The 23789-nt window shown below is 42.2% G+C and overlaps 1 protein-coding gene across 1 annotated transcript in view; it reads left to right on the top strand.

Annotated features, from left to right (window-relative positions):
- LOC134533143 (peroxidase-like) overlaps positions 1-23789 on the top strand; it is a 108917-nt gene that overhangs the window by 70317 nt on the left and 14811 nt on the right. The window contains exons 5-10 of the mRNA XM_063370452.1: positions 604-780; positions 4328-4527; positions 16279-16474; positions 18335-18532; positions 20733-20880; positions 23187-23343. Of these exons, the coding sequence (XP_063226522.1) occupies positions 604-780; positions 4328-4527; positions 16279-16474; positions 18335-18532; positions 20733-20880; positions 23187-23343 (1076 nt within the window). The remainder of the gene's footprint in view (positions 1-603; positions 781-4327; positions 4528-16278; positions 16475-18334; positions 18533-20732; positions 20881-23186; positions 23344-23789) is intronic.

Genomic DNA, 23789 nt, shown 5'->3' with positions numbered 1-23789 from the left:
GGCAGCGCTAGTGTCGAATGCAGGTGTCGGCAATGGTGGATGACGTTGGTTTGTTTCAAGCGCAAGAATGGTGTTATATTAAAACTTTGTCGTTTATTTTTATTATATGCGTATATTCTGTCCGTGCCATGATCTCGAAGCATTATTAAAAAATAATTATTAAATTAATATTTCTTAATCTTGAAATGCCATCCCATTGGTTGCCGTTTGGAAGCAGCTGGACTCACAAATGATCCGCGCGATATTTTCCCACTCGGACGCTGCCAAACAACTACTGTTTCCGAGAAAATTTCTCCTGTTGAAGGTTCACCAGTTTGTACGATCACGTACTCTAAGCACTTAGGTATAAATGATCAAACATACTTGAAATAAATTTATTTCATGCACAAGTGATTATTTTTTGTGTTTCAAATATCAAAGTCAAAACGTGATCATAGGATCATTCAAAAGCAGTTTCAAAAAAAAAAAAACTTTTGAAATAAGGATAATGCCTATGAGACAGTTTTTGAGGTTATGATCCCACCCGCCCGTCGGAAGCTGAAGGCTCGGCGAGGCTGGGACGGACGGACGGACGGACGGACGAGCGAGTGACTGACTGCGCAGGCGTCCAGGCGCCGCCCGTGTCCGTGTCCGGACACCCGCTGCCCAACGCGCGCCTGCTCAGCGCCGTGCTGTTCCCGGACGTGCACGCGGCCGACCCGCACTGGACGCTGGTCGCCATGCAGTACGGCCAGATCATCACGCACGACATGGCGCAGGCTCTGGGCACGGCGCAGGCCAGTACGTCCTCCGACCCTCCTGCCTCCCCTGTCCGCAATCAGCAGTCTCCAGTGCGCAGCGCCACTGTAATCAGGGTCGCAACAACAGGGGGGGGGGGCAAGGGTAATTTGCTCCCCCCCCCCTCTGAAACCTTGAAGTGGGGGCAAACGGGGGCAAAGATCGTGCTGTGTAATCAATTTTTAGATGGTAAATCTGCTTAAATAGCACCATTTTCCACCTTGAAATATAAATTTTCCCGGGGGAGACCCCCCGCTTCAATAGGGGGGATCGATGATTCTTTATAAAAAGGTATATTGCCCCCCCCCCTCCTTTTGAAAATTTAGTTGTTGCCCCCCCGACTGTAAAGTCTTGCAAATGTAATCGCAGCTAAGATTCGAATATTTAGCTATCTTGTGGTATCTGAGAAACGTCAGTAATATTTATTTATTCTGCAAGGAAAAAAGAAAGGAAACTCTAATTTTTCTGTTTACCTTTTGAAACGGCAACCGGAAACATGAAAATTCTCACGAGTGTTCGTCTGTCTTCCGTGGCCACCGAGGTACACAGATATTGGGGCAAAAAAGGTTCGAGTTGACCAATGTGTTTCGGACCAGGGTAGATTCGGAACATGGCCCGCGACCACCCATGACGTCAAAAGGGTCACGTGGGTCCAATCAGTGATCAGTAGAGACCTGCAAAATTCGATGGCCTTCAGGATGGACTGCACATACCCCTGTACACTCGGGCAAATAACGCAAGTTCATTGGCTGCCGACTTGTAAGTCGTCTAAGCTGGTTTGTCTGTGATTCGATCCTTCTTTGGTTGAGGGTTTATAACTGGTTGAGATTCGTCCAGATGAACAGTAAGCCAATAGCATAATTATCTAAGAGGTATATGTGTTTGAATTCTAGCCTATCACCGAATAAATCCGCGAATTTTGCAGGTCTCTGGTGATCAGTTTCCGTCGGACACAGTTCAGGACAGTGCAGTTGTAGACGGGTCTGGAAACTTCCTAGCGGCAGGCAGGCGCGATGACTAATAACTGCGCCACAAAGTGGAGGGCCAGGCAACTGTGAAGCTGCGGCCGCACAGGGCGCTATGCTCGCTATGTCCGCGATGTTCGCTACTCGAGTGAAATTCAGCCCGCTGCATCTCAGGTGTCACTGGCCACACAGATGCCAGGTGTTTGGTTCACGGCTAGTTTTCTAAAACGTCGCTGACTTCGCGCATGCGCAGATAATCAAAAACATCTGATTTCGCGCGGAATTAGTATCATGTCAATGGAAAAGTTCACTGCATGACGAAAATATCCATGTTTATGGAATAAATCGATAGAAGAATATATAAAGCAAGACAAGTGCGATAATGCCTGTTATCTGATTTAATAGGAGGTTACTAAGGAAATAATAATTGTTAATTTGAATTCCTAACGTTTTTAATTTTCCTTTTATTTCGTTGACGATTAGTCGTTAAAGAATTATATCGTCATGAAATCTTCGTCAATCGTTCTTCTGCTAAAATGATTTCCCTGTAATTTAGACTTGCCTTTTAAAGTTTATTCTTGATGAGAAATAAAATGCTATCAAACTGAGTTGTATTTATTCTTAAATAATCCATAAATTTCCTTCGTCACCTGCTTCATCAAATGATGCAATTTTCCAAACTATTTTCTTTTTGGATTAACATCGTGAAACTATTTTTTTTACGTTCACGTGCTGTGAGAGCCAGCGGAATATTATCGTCGGCGTCGTCGGAATCATCATTTAATACCACGGCATGCGTCTCTCCAACATCACGAAGTAGAGTATCCTCTGTGGCCACCTGGCGCAGCGAACATCGCGAACACGGCGTAGCTTTCTGTGTGGCCTCGGCTTTATGTCTCATTCACCATTGAAAAGAAATAACAGAAATGATGGTATTGGGTCTTGTGCACATGATTTGACCGCCATGTTTTCGAACCTACTGTTTCACAACAACAGAACTGTCATGTGCGTGGGAGAGAGAGAAATGTACAGTTACAAATGCATGGCGCAACAGCCTGGGAGAGCAGTGGGGTGTCATTTTTGCAGGAGCTGGGAACTGTTCATATACTTATTTACTTATTTAACATAGGATGTTTGGAAGTTATTGAGATACAATTTTGCTCAGGTAATTTACTAAAATTTGCTTATCATATCATAACCTAAACAATTTTATGAGTTGAAAAATAGATTTAACAGGCTGCTGGATAGCTTTCGCGGGAAAATAACACAAAACATTATTTATTAACACTACCAATAGAGATTATATTCCCCGTGAAATGTCATTGGTTAATTTAACTCATAAGGATTCAATTGTGAACCGTGTGCATGGTCTGCTATGAAATCACTTTTTTTTTTTTTAAATTGGTGTACTCGCCCTAAGACTCTGCACGTTTTTCTTCTAAAGCAAAACTCTAATGCGTACTTTATTAGCTATCAAATTACTTGCCAAAATCACCTATATGTAAGCAGCAGCGCTCGTAGGGCATGATTGCATCATAGCAAATGTGTTGATAAAATAAACTGTGAAAAGCATGTTTAGCTGGATAGTACCCTTTATAAAGGCTCTTAAACTATATCAATCCTAACTGCTTTGATCGCCACAAGGGCAAGTGGAGTATATGGGGGTACAATTAAGTACCCGTGTTCTTGAATTGGGACACGGCCTTATTTGTTCGCGCTGCCGTGGTAGTTGTCGGTCTGTAAGTGGAAAGCCTTTCTTTTTCCCCCCTAACCTATCTAAAACTAAGTGTATTGTGTGGGAGGGGTCCGAGTTAGGCAAGGACCTAGGTGCGTGTCACTGGGGATCGTGCATGCGGGGAGAGGATCGCTGTGCGGGGATTGGCCAGCCATGGTTGCATGTTGAGCTGGGCCCAGGGGAAACCCGCGGACAGCCATGCCGGGGCAGAAGAAGAGTCTACCACTCTCGGACGCATGTTTCAATACACTCCTGGGTTTGTGACACTCACCACCCACCAGTCTTCCAGCAGCACCTGGCAGCTAAGGAAGGAAGGAAACAAGCAAACTCACAAACCGGGCGCTTGACTAGTACTGACAAGAGAGGCTGTTGGGGGTCGTTACCACGACGCCGAACGTACAATAACGCCGAATACCATAACGCCGAATGCCAAATTGACCGCAACGCCGACAGCTAGAAAACTTGCTGTGTACCACAACGCCGAAATACAGTAACGCGGAAAAATGTTGCTGCGGGGAAGGGGGGGGGGGGTTTCCAAATGAGCAAAATGAAAAACAACTAAATGAAATTGTGTGCTAACCTCACCTAACCTAACCTTTGTGGCAGTCCTGCAATGACAATTTTTTCGGCGTTAATGTATTTCGGCGTTGTGGTAATTCGGCGTTGTGGTAATTCGGCGTTGTGGTACACAGCAGTTTTCTAGCTGTCGGCGTTGTGGTCAATTTGGCAATCGGCGTTATGGTTTTCGGCGTTATGGTTTTCAGCGTTATGGTTTTCGGCGTTATTGTACGTTCGGTGTTGTGTGGAGGATGGGGGCCTGCGAGTGAGCGAGTGCTTGTGGTGTGCGCAGAGGCGCACTCCACGTCCTGCTGCGCGCGCGACAGGTCCAGGGCGGTGCCGAAGGAGCGGCAGGACCCGGCCTGCTTCCCCGTCGAGTTCAACCACGAGGACCGCCAGTACTCCCGGCGCGGAGTGCGCTGCATCAACTTCGTGCGCAGCAGCTCCGACGTGGCGCAGGGCTGCGTGGCCGCCAGCAAGCCCGCCGAGCAGGTCAGCTCTTCTCAGCTCTTCTCAGCTCTTCTCACACCTCCCACCTCCGCTGGTTGCTCACTTGCGCTCAACCCGGGTCCCGGTTAGGTGTTAGACAAGGCTGGTGCGCCCAGCACGGCAGAGAAATGGTCAGCAACCAATAGATAGGGACTGGAAAAAAAATTCGTGGTTTTCGATGACCTTCAGGAGTAGACTACACAGTCCTCAGTATGCTCGAAAAAAAAAATGACGCCGGTTCATTGGCTGCTGACTTGTGAGTCGTCCCAACTAGTTTGCTTGTGATACGATACTTCTTTTTTGGTTGAGCATTAACCCATTGGCCCAGAGTCGTCCAGTTGAACAGTGAGTGAACCAATAACAAAAGCAGCTTTAAGGTATATGTATTTGAATTTTAGCGTATCTCGAAATGAATCCGCGAATTTTTCCGGTCTCTACTAATAGATTTGCTAGGCGAGATAGAGTAAAAATTTTTTTTCAGGGAAAGGATGGTGATTTTCGAGTGCTATGTGGAGAGATGAGAGCGTTATTTCAAACCAAGTAAAATAAAGTAAAATTTGTTTTTGACATTGTTAGGGCCAAAGATATAGACCGTGCTGAAGAATTTATGTGTGCCTCATAAACAGGGAATAGGTCGTGTGTAGTATCGGTAGAAAGACTTATGACTCACTATGTTAAGTAAAAACAAATCTTTTTTTTTTCCTTCTAAGCGTGCGTCCACCTTTGTTTAGAAACGAAACACACACCTTGGAAGTTTGGAACACAACGTAGTTTCTACGAAGATTTCGGTTATTTGAAGAACTCTTAGTTTATTTGAGTTAAGTTATTCCTTGAAAAGTCCGTAAACTTGCTGTAATTTCTAGCAGTGTACCAAGAATTTCATTTCTCCACTTTGCCGCCTGTTCGCTTTAAATTATTTCCGTTCTTTGATGGGAATTATATATATACATATTTTAGAATTTCGGAAGACAATACTTACAGCTTATGCCCACATAACACGCCCCTGGCTTCAAACATTTGCAAAATAGAACAATTCTAAAAGACTATGCGAGATTAACCCTTTCAATTCCTAAGGTATTATTTGAATTTTTTTAAAAAATTTACTATACTATTGTTTCGGCTATTTTATGTTATGTAATAACAGTCTTAAGCTATTATTACAATAATGATGTCTAATATTATATATAGTCATTAAGTATAATGTAAACTTGAATGTACACTATGACCCATACATTCTAACTTTGATTGGACTCCACGAATAATTGAGAATTAAATTATACACTTTAGTATACGTATAGACTGGAAGGGTTGTATGCATTTTTCTAAAATAAATTCTAACCATATAATGAATCAGCCAGTAGTATTGCATTTAAACATGAAATGTTCACATTTCTTGAATGATTCTTGCATTGGGTAATGTTAATTAAACATCTTATCTTGAACATATGCTGAGACTAGTTTACGCTGGTTTTCATTAAAAAACCTCAGGAATGAAAAAAAAAAAAAACACACCCAGAACAAGCAAATATCAGCTGAGTCAACTGTAACATGTTTATACAATACACGGTGTGGCCAACCCCCCTTATACCGGGGTAGTTGCACACGTCCGCACTCGCCACGCCAGTCCCGTATACGCGTCACCACTGCCATGCTGATATTGAAAGTGTAGTAAAATTAAATTCAACAGGCGCGCATGGACTGGTGTAACATTTGGCCAGTGCGCAAAATAAATCATTAGCATGCTAAATTTACCGACAGTCCTGCATAACCTATTGTGATAGTTATAATAATGAATTACCAAAAATAAGATGCTCAAAATTAAGTACTGTAAAAGGGTAAAGGGCTCTAAAAGGTTAATTCGAGATATCATTTAAATTGCTATAATTGAATTCAACGCATGTAGCGACATTTGTATACAGACACTCTTACACTAAACTTAATTATATTCCAAAGTCCCACAAAGTCTATTACGGTGGAGGGGGGGGGGGGGGAAACGAAATTGTGACGTCCTTCAGTCTAGATAAATTCAACCAGCAATTCCCGTCGCCACACTCTGTCTTTCAAACACGTCTTCCATAAGTCATACCAGCCGGGAAAAAAGTACAAAATCCAGTTCTCGCACTTACTTGTTACTGAAGCATACCTCTGTAGTTGGTGACTGCCGGGGTCGGGTGTAAACCCCACTCACTTTTTAGCGCCTCTTGCATCGCGCTGTATCGGTGGCCCGTGCACTAGGCCCCCAAATATCGCGTTCTCGTATACCACCACTTATGTTGCTTCGCCCAAGGTGTCGTGGTGTTACCGTCATATTAAATCTTATTCACGTAACGTAACACCAGTTACTCATTGCTGGGATGCAAATTCTACTATCCACCGAGTAGTTCCGCGGCCGGCGGTCAAACACACACTCCACCGCAGCAAACAGCTGGCCGTCGCCTTCCGTTGTCACGTCAGCTGACGTCACCCCCCTCCTCTACTACCACCCCTCACTCCGCTAGATCGTTCTGGTTATTTCTTGCAAGTCCCACTCCAGAATAAGGGTACTTAACGTAAAATAAAAAATGTATACGATTAAAAAGTTACAATAAATAAATAATAACATACACCATTAAATAATATAAACACATAATGTTATTAAAAAAATTAAGTCATCTTAAAATAAACTTTACGCAAAATAAAGGTAATAGTAATAACCAAGACGACTGAGGCCGCCACAAGTGGCCTCAACCACCCCGACAAAAAAAATTAAAAGAAAATATAGATAACTTCCTTGAGCCCTTTAACTATCAGGTCCGCGACACGTAAAGCCACCCAAAGAAACACGTACAAGAGAAGAAAGAAACGCGAAAAGACTAGGAAATAAAACTAGAAAAACTCGCAAACAGTAAGTAGACTCAAAAGCACAAAGATAGGGCAAAAAACCCGACCTACAGCCAAAGTCTCAAAAAAGTTTTACATCACCCAAAAACTAAATTGAAATTTAAACGAGAAAAAAATACTAAAGAAATTAATTATTACAGAATAAGAACTTACAGTTTATAAAATCTGGAATAACATTAAAAGCTTTAAAGCTACGATCCTAAAGGGTACTAACTTCCAAAAAATCCATTCGGAAAACAAACCCTTTTAAACAAGTGCTGTAGCAATCCAAAAAATCTTATCAAAAATATACGCATATAGAATGGCTAATGCAAATATAAATGCAAAAGGCAAAACGTATCCTAAACATTACATACTAAAAATCTAAAATTTTAAAACACCAAAAAAGGATAACAATAAGCTTATGCCACATAGTTCCTTAACTTATTAAAGCAAACATTACAATGTGGATGTTTTAACAATTGAAGATACAGCGAGACTCAATTTACTGCCTTTAGATGGCTAATGTGAGCCTTCTTTACTCTTAAGTTCTCACCTACTTTCTGTAATAAGACCGTCACTGGCCCCAAAAATTTGATTATCCGATAAGGCCCACCAAAGGCAAATTCCAACTTGGCAGTACGAAATTTACTTTTATCACTCAAATGATGTTCACGACACCACACCTCCTCCCCCACCGCGAAAGGATTTGGATTCCGAAATTGGTTAAACTGCGAGCAAATTTTATTTCTAGCCTTTTCTAAATTCATCGCTACATCTGTCCATACCTCTTCCAAACGTCTAGGACTATGAATACTCAAAGTTTCCGGGTGTATTCCCCATACATTTAACAGAGGATGGCTCAAATCTCTCCCTAAAAACACCTCCGCGGGAGTATGTTGGGTGGAGTCGTGTTTATTCAAATTAAAGGCCATGTTCAAAAATTGCAGATTTTCATCCCATCTCCTATGCTCCTTTTGACTAAAAATAGTTAAAGCAATCTTAATATTTTTATTTACCCTTTCCACCTGGTTCGGATTGGGGTAGTAAGGGCTCGTAGTGAAGTGTTTGATACCCCAACTAAAGCACATTTGCTCAAAAACCTGGCTTGTAAAATAGGTGGCATTATCAGTCACTAAACTTTCAGGAGCACCAAACAAACCCCATACTCTCTCAATTAAGGCACTGACTACACGGCCACTAGAAGTACCACCCAAAGGTAAAAAAAAAAAAAAACTTACTAAACCCATCAACCAAGTTCATCAAGTATACATTTCCTTTTAACGACCTGGGTAAAGGCCCAAAGATATCTAGAAAGACACGTTCCCATGGACGTTCAACCCTTTCCACCGCATATTCCCCAATTTTAGTGGTACGTGGCTGTTTTGCGGCCTGACAGACCCGACAACTTTTGACATACTTCTCCACATCTTCCTTCATATCGGGCCAATATAAGGACTCGGAAATCTTCACTAAGGTTTTCTGTATTCCCCCATGTCCTCCTACCACAGAATCATGATAATACCGTAGAACTAAATTTACTACTGATTGGGGCACAAAGGCCTTCCTCTTACCATCTTTCACATAATATAACAATCCCTTAAAAAAAAATTCTTATACCGTAATTCTAATATTCCTTTCTTAATTTTCTTTACTTCCCCATCCTCCTCTTGCCACTTGCGTAAGTCTACAAAACTTTCAGGAAATTGCCCCAATACATTGCAACATTCATCATCTACTACCCCTTCTTCCTCATCCTCATTCTGAATAGGCTCATTCGATTCCTCCTCTTGCAGTCCTTCAGCCTCATACATACGAGATAATGCATCGGCGACAGGATTCTCGTTTCCTTTAATGTGCTTAATCTTAAACCTGAATCTTGTTAACCGCATTACCCATCGACCTATTTTTCCTAGTTGACGAGGATGGGTAAACAACCATGTGATAGCTTGATTATCGGTACACAGATCAAATTCGTCATGCTCAATAAAATTTTCAAAATGCTCTAGGGCGTAAATGCATGCCAATGCCTCTTTCTCGTATACACTATATTTCTGCTCGTGTTTATTGAGCGTACGGCTTATATACATCACAGGTTGTAATCCTTTCTCCCCTTCTTGTAAAAGCACCCCCCCTAAGGCAAGGCTCGAAGCGTCTACCTGTAGTACTACAAACCTTTTGCTAAAATCGGGCAATATCAAAACCGTTGGATTAGAGATAGCTCTTTTTAACTCTCTGAAGGCGTGATACTGCTCTTTACCCCATTCAAATACAACTCCTTTCTTTTTTAGGTGATTTAGAGCACTGCTAAATTCAGAAAAATGGGGGATGAAACGACTAAAAAACCCAATCATTCCAAGAAACCTCATCACCCCCTTTACATTTTTAGGTGGGGGAAATTTCACAATTGGGGCTATTTTTTGGGGGTCCATCTCCATCTTTCCATCTCCTGCGATAAAACCTAGAAAGTGTATTTTCTTTTGCGCCCAACAAATTTTTTCGGGGTTCAAGGTGAAACCTGCTTCCCTTAGTTTACCAAGTACGACACGCAAATGTTCCAGGTGTTCATCAAGGGAATTTGAATATATGCAAATATCATCCAAAAAGCTCATGGCAAACTTATATTGTACATTCTGAAGTAATTTCCCCAATATTCTAGATAAGCATTGCGCACCAAAATTTACCCCAAAAGGGACCCTCTTTCACTCATAGTGCCCCCATGGGGTTACGAAACCTGTGTACTTTTGACTAGCGGGTTGCAGCAAACATTGATGAAAGGTGGCATTCAAATCTAGAATGGTAAAATATTTGGCTTGGCTTAAATACTGGAAAATAACCTCAATTTTAGGCATGGGGAAAGGATCTACCCGGATCTTTTGGTTCAACATTCTATAATCAAGAACCAAACGATATTCACCAGGCGTTTTCTTTTTCACTAAAAAGGCGGGAGAAGCATAGGCGGAGTTAGATTCGGTTATGATATCTTGTTTAAGCAAGTCCTTAATTATAGCCCTAAATGCTTGCATTTTAGGTGGGGCGCATTGGTAAGGGGCACACTTTACTGGGACTTCATCGGTGACTTTAATTTCATAAGGCTCCATAACACACTTTCCTACTTTCTTGGTAATAACGTCCTGAAACTCATTAATAATTCCCTGAATTTTCTCAATTTCTCTTTCACTAAGCCTTTCTCTCGCCCCTTCAATTCCACCACAAATCACCTTTCTTTTCCCCAAGGGTTTCACTAAACCTACTTTAAACCGGGGCTCAAAACCAAAACACAACTGTTGTTTCTTACAATCGATTACAGTTCAGGTGTCGCTTAAAAAATCCAAACCTAAAATCATCTTACAAATAAGGTTGGGGATTACATAAAATTCACGATCCCACGAAAATTTCTGAATTTTAATATGCAATTTAACCCTCCTATTACTTTCTCGGACTTTCCCATCAGCTAGCTGAATGGTTATCCCCTCCTCAATAAGGTCACTTCCCTTTTTAACTAATTTGTTTTGTTTACAATGCTGATAAAACTCCCAACTTATGAAACTCTTACTCGCTCCCGTATCGACTAAGGCCTTTATTGACTCTGGGCCCACTTTAACAGAGGCATAGAAATTGTTAGATTCCCGCATGACCATTACTCTATGCTTATCTTTAAATCTAAAAAGATTATCCTGCCGTTTTAGCCTACACTTCGGCGACCTATGGCCGCTTTTCCCACAATAGCCACATAATTCACATTTCCGCCGCTGTTTACTACATTCTTTACGAAAATGTCCAAATTCTCAACAATAATAACAAATAACCTCTTTATTATTATTGTTACTGTTATTCTTAATATCCCCGTGCCCCATAGATCCCTTTGAACGCCGCCAACAAAACTGTACCAAATGCCCTTTTTTCATACAAAAGACACATTCTTTTTTACTGCTCTCCCTATCTCTGTAATGATTATTGCCTTTATTCACTTCAACCTGATTTTTAATCCCTCCCATACAAACCATAGGATCAGGAACCGACTTGGAGTAAGGATCCTGACCTGTCACTCTCGCATACTCTTCCTGTACAAATTTTATATTATCGGCCTCTACAGCCCATTCATGTAATTCTTCTAAATTCCGTGGCCTCTTATTAAAAGCACATTCTCTCCTTATATCCGGACGCATGTTTTCAATAATCATATCAATGATTTCCACTTCAGAAAATTCTACCCCAAACAATTTTATATTTTGTAACACATCCAACATAAATACAGCCACCTTCTCGTCGGGTTTCTGAAAACGGCCAACCCGTTTGTGTATTAATCCCAACTTGACCCGCTTAGGACATAAATTCCGCCATAATAACTCTTTAACCTTTTCCCAACATAACTTATCTTTTACGCCGCGAGTAATAATATGACGCGCTAACCCATAGCTTTTACCAATTACGCTCCTCAACAACTGCGAATCATTTTCAAAAATATAACTTTCTTGCAACCGATCCACTTCCCAGCAAAACCTAATTAATTCATCAATCGTATTTTCTTTCAACACCGGAAACTTATCTAAGTCTTTACCAAAAGAATCACACACAATCCGGCCAGCCAAATCCTCCGCGGGGGGTTCTACCGCACATGCAGATACCAACATATCTCGCTCCTTTTTTAAATTATACTCCGCCCATAGCAATTCTAAAAACGGTACATCATCATCAGCTGTTACATTTAATCCCGCTTCCCGTAAACATACCACCAAATCTTCGCGTTCCAAACTTGAATTCAAAGGTTTATTTAAGGTATCCATTATGCTTGAAAACGTAATTCTTGCTATCACTGCAAAAACTAATAACAAGACTGCCGTAGCAGAGTGGCGCACTTGTGGCCAACCCCCCTTATACCGGGGTAGTTGCACACGTCCGCACTCGCCACGCCAGTCCCGTATACGCGTCACCACTGCCATGCTGATATTGAAAGTGTAGTAAAATTAAATTCAACAGGCGCGCATGGACTGGTGTAACATTTGGCCAGTGCGCAAAATAAATCATTAGCATGCTAAATTTACCGACAGTCCTGCATAACCTATTGTGATAGTTATAATAATGAATTAACAAAAATAAGATGCTCAAAATTAAGTACTGTAAAAGGGTAAAGGGATCTAAAAGGTTAATTCGAGATATCATTTAAATTGCTATAATTGAATTCAACAAATGTAGCGACATTTGTATACAGACACTCTTACACTAAACTTAATTATATTCCAAAGTCCCACAAAGTCTATTACGGTGGGGGGGGGGGGGAACGAAATAGTGACGTCCTTCAGTCTAGATAAATTCAACCAGCAATTCCCGTCGCCGCACTCTGTCTTTCAAACACGTCTTCCATAAGTCATACCAGCCGGGCAAAAAGTACAAAATCCAGTTCTCGCACTTACTTGTTACTGAAGCATACCTCTGTAGTTGGTGACTGCCGGGGTCGGGTGTAAACCCCACTCACTTTTTAGCGCCTCTTGCATCGCGCTGTATCGGTGGCCCGTGCACTAGGCCCCCAAATATCACGTTCTCGTATACCACCACTTATGTTGCTTCGCCCAAGGTGTCGTGGCGTTACCGTCATATTAAATCTTATTCACGTAACGTAACACCAGTTACTCATCGCTGGGATGCAAATTCTACTATCCACCGAGTAGTTCCGCGGCCGGCGGTCAAACACACACTCCCCTGCAGCAAACAGCTGGCCGTCGCCTTCCGTTGTCACGTCAGCTGACGTCACCCCCCCTCCTCTACTACCTCCCCTCACTCCGCTAGATCGTTCTGGTTATTTCTTGCAAGTCCCACTCCAGAATAAGGGTACTTAACGTAAAATAAAAAAGGTATACGATTAAAAAGTTACAATAAATAAATAATAACATACACCATTAAATAATATAAACACATAAATAATGTTATTAAAAAAATTAAGTCATCTTAAAATAAACTTTACGCAAAATAAAGGTAATAGTAATAACCAAGACGACTGAGGCCGCCACAAGTGGCCTCAACGGAATTCCGTGGAGTTTAGTCAGAAAATAATTACAGCACAGACGAACACTAAAAAGGTTAACAACGACGAGACATCTGCAACAAGAGCAGTTAATACAGAAAACAATTTCGGACAATGCAGCAACAACTTGTACATGGATTTTACTTTTAGGATAACCCATATGACTGGTAAGCATTTAGGTGCTGTTTCTAAACTGTGTTTAAGGTAAATAGCACAGATTCTGAAGAGCAGGCTTTCATATTTCTTCAAAAAACTTCTAAATAATCAATGACCTTGGCTTGTTTTATAAACTAAAGAACTTGAAAGTAATATATGATCATATTCCTGCTGCTACATCAAGTTTGCTAGACTCTAGGCAACTTCATGATAACAAAAACAAAACAAAAACATCGCCATAATGTTTGGTGTTTGGGGTGAAAATATGACACGGACCATACCACCCACTATAAAAAAAAAATACGAGTGATTGCAACTGTGCCCATCTGAGCAGTGACACTGTCACTCCGATACCACACACACTGTTACAGTGCTGCGAGATGTATAGCATTGCGTGAAAAAACCAAGCAGTGATTAGAATTGAATGACTTGTTGGTAAATAAGTATCCTCGATGATATCTGGAACAATTTCAGCCCATATACTCACGCACAGCATTGCCACTTTTAACCAATTTTAAAGCCTTTCCTTTCAAAAACCCATAAGGGATAGCCAAATATTGGCTCGGATTTGTCTGTACTTATGGTATACATCGTCATGCTGTAGGAAGGCACAGTTTTACGAGTCCCAAACTTCGGATTATCAAGAAAAAGATCAAATTATGTTGATGATTCCCTAATAGTCGTGACCAAGCCCGGTGAGCCCAAATACCGCTTCGGTAGTGGAAGCTACAACACACCTGGGGTTTTCATGAGATGAGGAGTCTGCAGGGGTTAACAATTAATTTCCGCAGTGCAGAGAGAAGGGACAACACCATAACCAGTCCCTGACCCTAGAAGGAAATCTACCAAAAATGAAATATCCTCGACCATTTGGGATTCGAAGCCGGAATATTGTCTCACCAGCAAGAATCCTTAACCACTAAGGCCAGAATGTGGGACAGATTCACAAATAACACGTTGTGACGGAAGTTCGCGCCAAGAAACTTATTGCTACTCATTAAAGTGACTAAGTGGATATTACAGTCTTCTGCGGCATTGGAGGTATACTTCCGACGCAAAGTCATAATAAGTGCGCACACCTCCAAGCAATACTGAGAGAGGCAGCGTAGCAGTCAAACATCGAATCGTATTCTGAAGTGCACATGTTGAAACCCCGAGTCTGCCATCATGACTTTGGTTTTCCACGATGTCCAGAAATCACTCCATTCAAATATGGAGATGTTTCCTTGCAATAAGTCAATGCTGATTCATTTCCTCGTATGCGTTTTTTGTGTACTGATTTGACGACTATGTAATGACCTCGTTGTCAAAGAAACGTAAAACTCCCACAAAAACAAACTTTCAACAATTTTTTAAGTTAAAAAGCCCCAAAGTTATGGTTTCTTTATGTCGTATGAACCACAAAGCACACAGAAAACACGATCGTAAATGTTTACGACTTAATATCTTGAAACTTATTCAAATTTCGTGCTCGAAGCCCTTGAAGACAAGTGGCGTAAATAGGGACTAGAACAATTAGCTGTTTTAATTACCTCTACAAGAGTCTCCACAAAGCTCTAAAAATTCGGTAAAATGGTCACTGTTCTTTGCCTATGACTTAAAAAGATATCTTTACTGGGTAGTTCATGATTAGATACTTATTTTGTTTATAATCAGACAAAAGGTAGAATTGCTTGAAGACCTATCCATTGCAAAGTGGATCGTTAAAAATTTTCCATATCTTATTCTTTAAAAATATATTTTAATATATTTCTTGAAAATTCAATGGAATTTAGTAACCAACACAATTATGTTGGCTATACACGATGAATACATTGCATTTATTCTAAATTTGTTGATGAAAAAGTAAAATTTATAGGAAATGTATGTATTACTAGCATTAATATTTAGGAACAGTAGAAAACACGACTTACAGTGGCAGGTACCAACAATGGAGGTCAGAATTTTGGGCGTGGGTGTGTTCCAAGCAAGTATTATATTGAATTTTTTTGTTTGGAAATACGCTATTGATGGTTTGCACTGTATGGAATAGAGTAACCTCAAGAACATATGAAGGGATTAATAAAAAAAACAGAGAAATGAACCCAATATCAGCAGATATCAAAATTTAAATTCATAGACATCACATATTAGCACTAGAAGAAAATTTTAAAGCAATCTTCCCTTTTGCAAGAATCATTCAAAGAACATTTTTCCAGTAGTTAAAATATCGTGTAGCATTATCATTTATTCAGCTACATATTTTTTGTTAAACGTTTGCTTACCAGAGTAACTTCAAATTTGGAACAGACGTCATGATCACGAAGTTAAGATTTGTCCGGAGACTGCATGCTGTGACGTAGGTGAAGTCACATTTTAACCTCGCCATCACCATATTAATCCATCCAAAACATTTTGTATATGGTTCTTCGTGATAACTTGTTAGTAAGTATGAATTAGAATCTCTTTCGAGAAACACAGTCAACTTTCTTGAACAAATCCATTTAAAACTATTTCCACAATTAAAACATACACAATTCAACAATAAGATTGGAAAAAAAGGCTGAACACACTTACCATGTAAGTATGCAGACGTGGTCACCCCCTGAAACAGTTACGTTTTGTTTTGGAGATCATTCGCTGGCCAGAGTGACTTCAACTTTATAACAGACACAAACTCCATGGACTAATACCCCCACGGCCTAAACGTCGTCACGGCGTACGTGTCATGGTTGCAGATCGTGTCGGTGACGCACTACCTGGACGCTTCGCTGGTGTACGGATCGACCGCCGAGCTGGCCAGCTCGCTGAGGGAGTTCCAAGGAGGTCGCCTGAGGACGGTGGTGAAGCACGGTCGGCCATTCCCCCCCTCGGCGCCCAACAAGACGGCGGTCTGCGACCACATAGCCGAGGAGGAGGCATGCTACCTCGCCGGTAACCACACCATCTCCCCCCTCTATCACTCCCGCTCATCACTCTGAATGAACAGTGACTTATCAATATGGTGCAGGGTATCACAGTATCCCCCCAAAGTTTCATTGAAAGGTTCAACAATTCTCAAGTACCATCATCAACTATAATCACCCTATCTGTAGCAAGAGGATGAAATGGTGCAGGGTATCACAGTATCCCCCGCAAAGTATCATTGAAAGGTTCAGCAATTCAAATGTACCATCCTAAATTATACTCACCACATGACATGACATTACATAACGTTATACTCCATTGAATCTTTTGACCTAGTGGAAGAAGACATATTATAAAAATAATCACGGAAAAGCTTGGCTTTCTTAAGCATTTAAATTTATACTGATATTTATAATATTGAATACGAAAGGAAATTTTAGTTGTACAGGAAACCTGAGGATGGAAACATGGTTTCCTTACTGTGTTCTCAGAACCTGTTACTTCCAAAACTAAATATTTTACAGCACCTCTAATAATAGTCCAAGGCCTGAAATAATGAACTGATATAACAGATAATTTGTTATCCCTTTTTTATCGTAAAACCTAATTTCAATGTCCTTTGGGATAGGTGTGAGAATGGCTTTGTTTAAATTGAACTTTTCGTAGTTATTGACAAGAATGACTTCAGACGTTCCTTCCCAAATCATCAGGTAAGCTTACATTCACCAGCTGATGATAGGCTATCAGCCCAGATTATTACTTAGATCCTCAGCCATCAACACAGGGTGATGGTCGTGTCATGATTAGTGAAATGGTGGTTCGCAGTTAGGAAACCCTCTGATCCTCACAAGTGTTATATTTCAGAATGACAAAAGAAAAAAGCAAATTTCTCGCCATACTTCGTAGTTCTGGTCTTCCAGTGACTTGAGCATGAAACATAACACACAGCTGACGATCCTCCAGGTCATCTGCAGCAGCTCAACCCTCACAGGGACGACGAGAGACTGTATCAGGAGGCCAGGAGGATAGTCATCAGTCTGTTGTGTCTTCAGGTGACTCGCGCATGAACCAGAACCCGCAGCTGACGATCCTGCAGATCATCCTGCTGCGAGAGCACAACAGAGTGTCGGGCCATCTGCAGCAGCTCAACCCTCACTGGGACGACGAGAGACTGTACCAGGAGGCCAGGAGGATAGTCATCAGTCTGTTGTGTCTTCAGGTGACTCGCGCATGAACCAGAACCCGCAGCTGACGATCCTGCAGATCATCCTGCTGCGAGAGCACAACAGAGTGTCGTGCCATCTGCAGCAGCTCAACCCTCACTGGGACGACGAGAGACTGTACCAGGAGGCCAGGAGGATAGTCATCAGTCTGTTGTGTCTTCAGGTGACTCGCGCATGAACCAGAACCCGCAGCTGACGATCCTGCAGGTCATCCTGCTGCGAGAGCACAACAGAGTGTCGTGCCATCTGCAGCAGCTCAACCCTCACTGGGACGACGAGAGACTGTACCAGGAGGCCAGGAGGATAGTCATCAGTCTGTTGTGTCTTCAGGTGACTCGCGCATGAACCAGAACCCGCAGCTGACGATCCTGCAGGTCATCCTGCTGCGAGAGCACAACAGAGTGTCGTGCCATCTGCAGCAGCTCAACCCTCACTGGGACGACGAGAGACTGTACCAGGAGGCCAGGAGGATAGTCATCAGTCTGTTGTGTCTTCAGGTGACTCGCGCATGAACCAGAACCCGCAGCTGACGATCCTGTAGATCATCCTGCTGCGAGAGCACAACAGAGTGTCGGGTCATCTGCAGCAGCTCAACCCTCACTGGGACGACAAGAGACTGTACCAGGAGGCCAGGAGGATAGTCATCAGTCTGTTGTGTCTTCAGGTGACTCGCGCATGAACCAGAACCCGCAGCTGACGATCCTGCAGATCATCCTGCTGCGAGAGCACAACAGAGTGTCGGGTCATCTGCAGCAGCTCAACCCTCACTGGGACGACGAGAGACTGTACCAGGAGGCCAGGAGGATAGTCATCGCTGAACACCAGCACATCTCCTACTACGAGTGGCTGCCAGTGTTTCTAGGTTAGAGCACAGCATCTTTAGGGCACTTTTTGGCTCTTCACATTGTATTGTTCTTTAAATGATAGTTGTTATTGGTAGTTCATATATCTTAATAGTATGGAGGAATCGTCATTAGAGGTAAAGTATTGTCTCTGTTGAATTGCATGTCCAATATTAAATTTGTTTACATTTACTTGTCTCCCAGTTAGTGTTTTATATAGTAATTGTTATGTAGAAGTCAATGGATAAGATTTGGCTGAAATTTACGGGTATTTGGAATATTTTTCCTGTCGTGTGATTATATGTTACACTTAAACAGGGTGAAAAAACATTTTGTGATTTTGTGAGAAGGGCAAAAGCTTAAGGTTTTTAAAATGTTTTATTTTTGATAATGGTTTGAACAGCGTCTCTATGCATCAACACTTGGAGATGTTGATTGTGTGCCTCTGGCAAACTAACTCGGCCATCATTAGCCACACACTTAGTCTTAAAGCAGCCCTCGGGCATTAGCGGTGTGTTTGAAAAACTCTGTAAGCTAGGCAACGTGCATCACTTCCAGTGAAAACAGAGTGGACAGCCGCCACGTCACTGCAGTTACACGCATGCTCTGTGTTTACATAACTGTTCGCCAATCAATACTGTGTTGCTCTTTGCTGTGTGTTGCACATGGGGAGTGCACCATCGAGCTTTTTTAATGTTGTGCGAAACCACTGCTTGGATGTCTCTTTTCCTTTTAAGCATAATTGTACCGGTTACAGCTCCCGCAAAAACACCCAAAAACCTATAAAACAGTTTTAATGGCATACAACAATTTCAGCAACATTAATCCAGCAGGCTATGCAAGAGCGTAGCTTTGATGGTGAGGAGATTTCCCGCGCAACATAGCCATCACAATATCGATGTAATTAGATCGCGATATGACTCGCCGGATGTGACGATGAACTTAATGTAGACGTTGATAGGTGCGCTACGTACGCTTTAGCAAGTTCGGATTCTTTGCTTGTCTCTCCTCTTTTGCGACTCGAAGCCGAATATAACTTGATACGGGGAATGTTACGTAAAAATAATCTAATTTATATCATACAATTCTTTATTCGATTCGGTAACTAGCAAGATAGTTCAGAAAAAAAAGCTTTAAATGATTTTCGACATGAACTAAAACACGAAAAAATCGTGAACATGGAACTGGCAAGAATTAACTATAATCGATGCGAAACGACATATTCTATCTTAACGATTAACTTTGAATAAGCCACCAGATCTGAAGTCTCGTACCTAATACATTTTCTTACAATAAATTATTCATATACACGCACATTCACACAGTTACCCTCCAAGAGGGAAACTTGGTGGACGTTGTCGCAGGTGAATGGGTTTTCTCCGGGTACTCTGCTTTCCTCCCTTCCAGAGCATCGTCATGGACCTCCTGCACGGGCACGTCGTGTCTTATCGCGCCGACCACTCGACAGAGAGGCATGCAGTGGCTACTGCTCGTCCGAACGATCCCTGATGTTTTCCTCTGTGATTATGTACACACGTAAAGAAAACAATTGCGAAAAACACGTGAGCGAGTTTTTCAGCACTCGTCAGTGATGTATTCTAACATCTAACCTCGGTAACAAATGTTGCAAATATACTTTTAATACGAAACTCGGATACGAAATTTAAAGTAGATATCTTTAAAATAATGCCGAGCGTAATAAACATATATGTACGCAAATTGTGTTTTAACTACATTTCTGGACGCGAATCACACATAGTTTCACCCACCCGCCGCTAGAATTCGTTGCTAGAGCAGCTTTCGTCGACTATCGAACGATTCGATTAGCAGACAGAAATTTTAAACTATGTAATGAAACGGCTCCGATGAAGGTGAAAAAAAAGTCTTGAAAAAAATACTAAGCTCCGGGTTTTAGAAAAGGAATTCCTTAAAATAATACTACCTATCTTGAAAAAATTCATTAAGTAGTTAAAAAATACTATACAGTTTTCCCTTGTAATTGTGAACTTTGGTTTTGTCCATTCGCCACTGATGGCAGCATTGTGGTTACACATTTCTGTTCCATGCGACTTCCGTACCATTCATGAAAATTTTTCTACCAAATGCCGTATACCGAGAGCTAAGAAGTCACACATACAAAAATTGTTTTTTATCAGAGGTATTCCTGTTTATGTATTTCTCTGCTCGGCACCCGTGCTGTGACATATCTTGGTGTCGCAGGCGAGCACCACGCCAAGGTGCACGGTCTGATACACGAGGGCTACGGCTTCACGCACGACTACCAGGAGTCCGTGGACCCGTCCATCCTCAACGGACACTCCACGGCGGCCTTCCGCTACTTCCACACCAACATCGCCGGCTGGTTGCAGTGAGTGTCACAACTATCGCGCACGTCATAGATATAGAAGAGTGCAACTCTTTGCAATGGGAACTGAGACGATTTTTTTTAGACATGTGATGCTATCTGTTGGATGGGCCCATAACTACTTGCCAAAAAAAAAAAAACTTGGACGGGAGGATCAAAATCAAATTTTTGCTTTATAATGATAATTTAACTAATAGATTTCTAATTGCTTACTAGAAGAAATTTACACTGTATAAAACAAGACTATTTTGTAATAAAGTCATTGTCATGTTCTATATAAATGAGTAGGAGATGCAGTATTTCTGGTATTCCAGACCACAAAATATGTGGCTACCAAATAAAGTGAATTAATTTTTACTGGTTCATTTGCGTGATAATATCTTATGTATTTTACCCACAATTAAAGTACCTTTGTTAGTAATATTTATTAATTACACTTTTAAAAATCGGTCTTAGTCTCGGCAATTAAAGTGTTTCCCCATGGCACACACATGGTTTATCTGCGTTGTAAAATAATTTTTTTTAAAATCTAAAGATAAGGTGAATTAACAGATTTACGCCATATTATTTTCAACTGTTTTTAGTCTTCAAAATTTTTAATTGGTAAAGTGTTGAAAATTTAACATTGTTTTACAGCATAGTATATGAAGTATTATTAAGATGAAATCCTTGAATTTATTGTTTGCAATGACTACAATTGTAACGAGACCGCCAATAGATATTATTTTATTGTTATTGAAAATCTCGTAATGGGTTACGAAGGAAAGATTCTAAATTATTACGTGTTATGACGAAAACAAAATTGTTGAAACTAACATGGCTTCTTTCGCTTTCTATGTTATGTTACAAGATGCTGGTGAACAAATGGTTTACGAATCAGCATTCCGTCGTTATCGAGGTCATTGGATACCACGAGGGTTGATGAGATGTGAATGTGTAATGCATTATTGGTGGAGTTATAGGTTCTGGTTGTTTTTAGGAGGGGGGTGAACACACTGAGAAAAATTTCACCAGCTCATGACGACGTCCTTCGCCACGTCTCCCCACTGGCGAGCTATCCGGGCGCGACCCTCCGGGGAAACGAACCTAGGTCACTGTGGCGGGTGGCGAGTCATCTAAGCCGCTCACCACGGTCGTCCCCAGAAGAGGCTGATGCAAACGACGGCCGTGATTGTACTTTCGTTTCAATGCGTGTCAAACATCACTCCATATGGTTGGTAGACTAAACTAAATAAGTTGACAATTTATTTGATAAACACTAAGAGAGGGACTCAACGATGGTGACCCTAATTCTGTTCGAGGCAACGCCAGCCCAAAGGTCTATTTACTTATTCCTCAGAACAGGGATGGACACATGTTACACGTGTGCACCTTCAAGCAAAATATAAGGCCCCTTCATGTTCATCACAATAAGCTAAGGTTCTAGCTTTGATATGAGCTTACACGTTATAATTAATTTCGTATTTAACTATATTGATTCCTGAAATTTGTCAAAACAATAAGGCTATAATAATGAACTCAGGTGAACATCGCCGAGGATGGAGCACACATAGGTGGAAGGCGAGTGATCTGAACCAATAAACCACTTGCATGGCAAGGAATCATCCAGAACTTCTGCTGAGTGGTATCGGAAAACCACTGAAAGACGAAAAAATCAGGACAGCCTGAACGTATAACAGACTTAAAAGCCTCTGGTGTTAAAACAGACAGCCATGGATTCTGCGAGTAGCAGTGGCCTCGTGCAAGGAATGAGTCCGAAACCTTTTGTCAAGTGTGGTGTGTTTGCATTTTGGAAACAGTTTCGAAGGACAGTGTATTGTGCCAAGACCGCTATGCGAGCCAGGTTTGGAGATGGCTAGCGGCCCCGCACGGCCACTGACTTCACGCTCTGTTCATTGAAGTAAGGCATGCCACGCGTGCCTGGACGGATTACAAGGGTCCTCGTCACCCTTCCCCCTCCGCACCCCGAGCACCGTCCGGCCTCGGGCTATTATCGCCTTTAGCGGCCTGGGAATTCTGGGCTTGCAGAGGCCGCCGCGTGGAGTGGCGTGAATAAGCGTCGCTGTTCTGGATGTTTCGGGAGTAGGGTTGGCCACGTCACAGCCGCTCTCGTCCCTTCGAGAAGAACGCCACGGGTATATAAGCGACGTCGCCGGCCTCCGCGGGAGTTCCGAGGGTTCGGAGAGTTCCGGCGATGTCTGTGCCTGGCTGCAGGGGGGGGGGCAGTGTCTCACCCCCGCCGGGTTGTCCGCGGGCTGCAGGGGGGGGGGGGTTGGGGCAGTGTCTCACCCCCGCCTGGTTGTCCGCAGGCTGCTGGGAGAGCACCGCGACTCCCGCGGCGCGCTGCGGCTCAGCGACCACTTCAACCGGCCCGAGGTGATCGAGCGCGGCTCCAACTTCGACGACCTGGTGCGCGGCATGACCACGCAGCCGCAGGAGGCCACCGACCAGTTCTTCACCGTCGAGGTGATCCGTCACACCCCTCGTGACATCCCTCGTGACATCCCTCGTCTCACCCTTCTTCCCGCCCTGCGAACTCCCGCTACGCGCTCGCGACCAAACTACCAGTCGTACGGTCACAAGTGCTTCCCAAAGCTGGATCGCATATACATTAATTCCGTCATTGAGACGACATGGCAGTCTTCTTGAATTCGCCATCTTGGGTTTTGTCTGCAAGAGCGTGCACCCACAATGTTTGCTTATGATCAACAGACAGTCAACTATCGTAGCATCCACTATTTTCTCTGCTACGTTGTTCGCCATACTGAAAATCTTTAATTATCGTCCAAACATTTTTCGACATAATCCGAAATTAATAAATACACATATTAATAGTGATAAATTTGATTGATTCCCTTCTTTGGTTGGACCACTGATTGATGCAAATTTTAATTATTTTCTAAAAAACTTAT

This window comes from Bacillus rossius, chromosome 6 (genome assembly GCF_032445375.1).
Source record: "Bacillus rossius redtenbacheri isolate Brsri chromosome 6, Brsri_v3, whole genome shotgun sequence".
Taxonomy (NCBI): Eukaryota; Metazoa; Arthropoda; class Insecta; order Phasmatodea; family Bacillidae; genus Bacillus; species Bacillus rossius.
The sequence above is the reverse complement of the archived record's forward strand: the minus strand, read 5'-3'. Positions and strand labels throughout refer to the sequence as shown.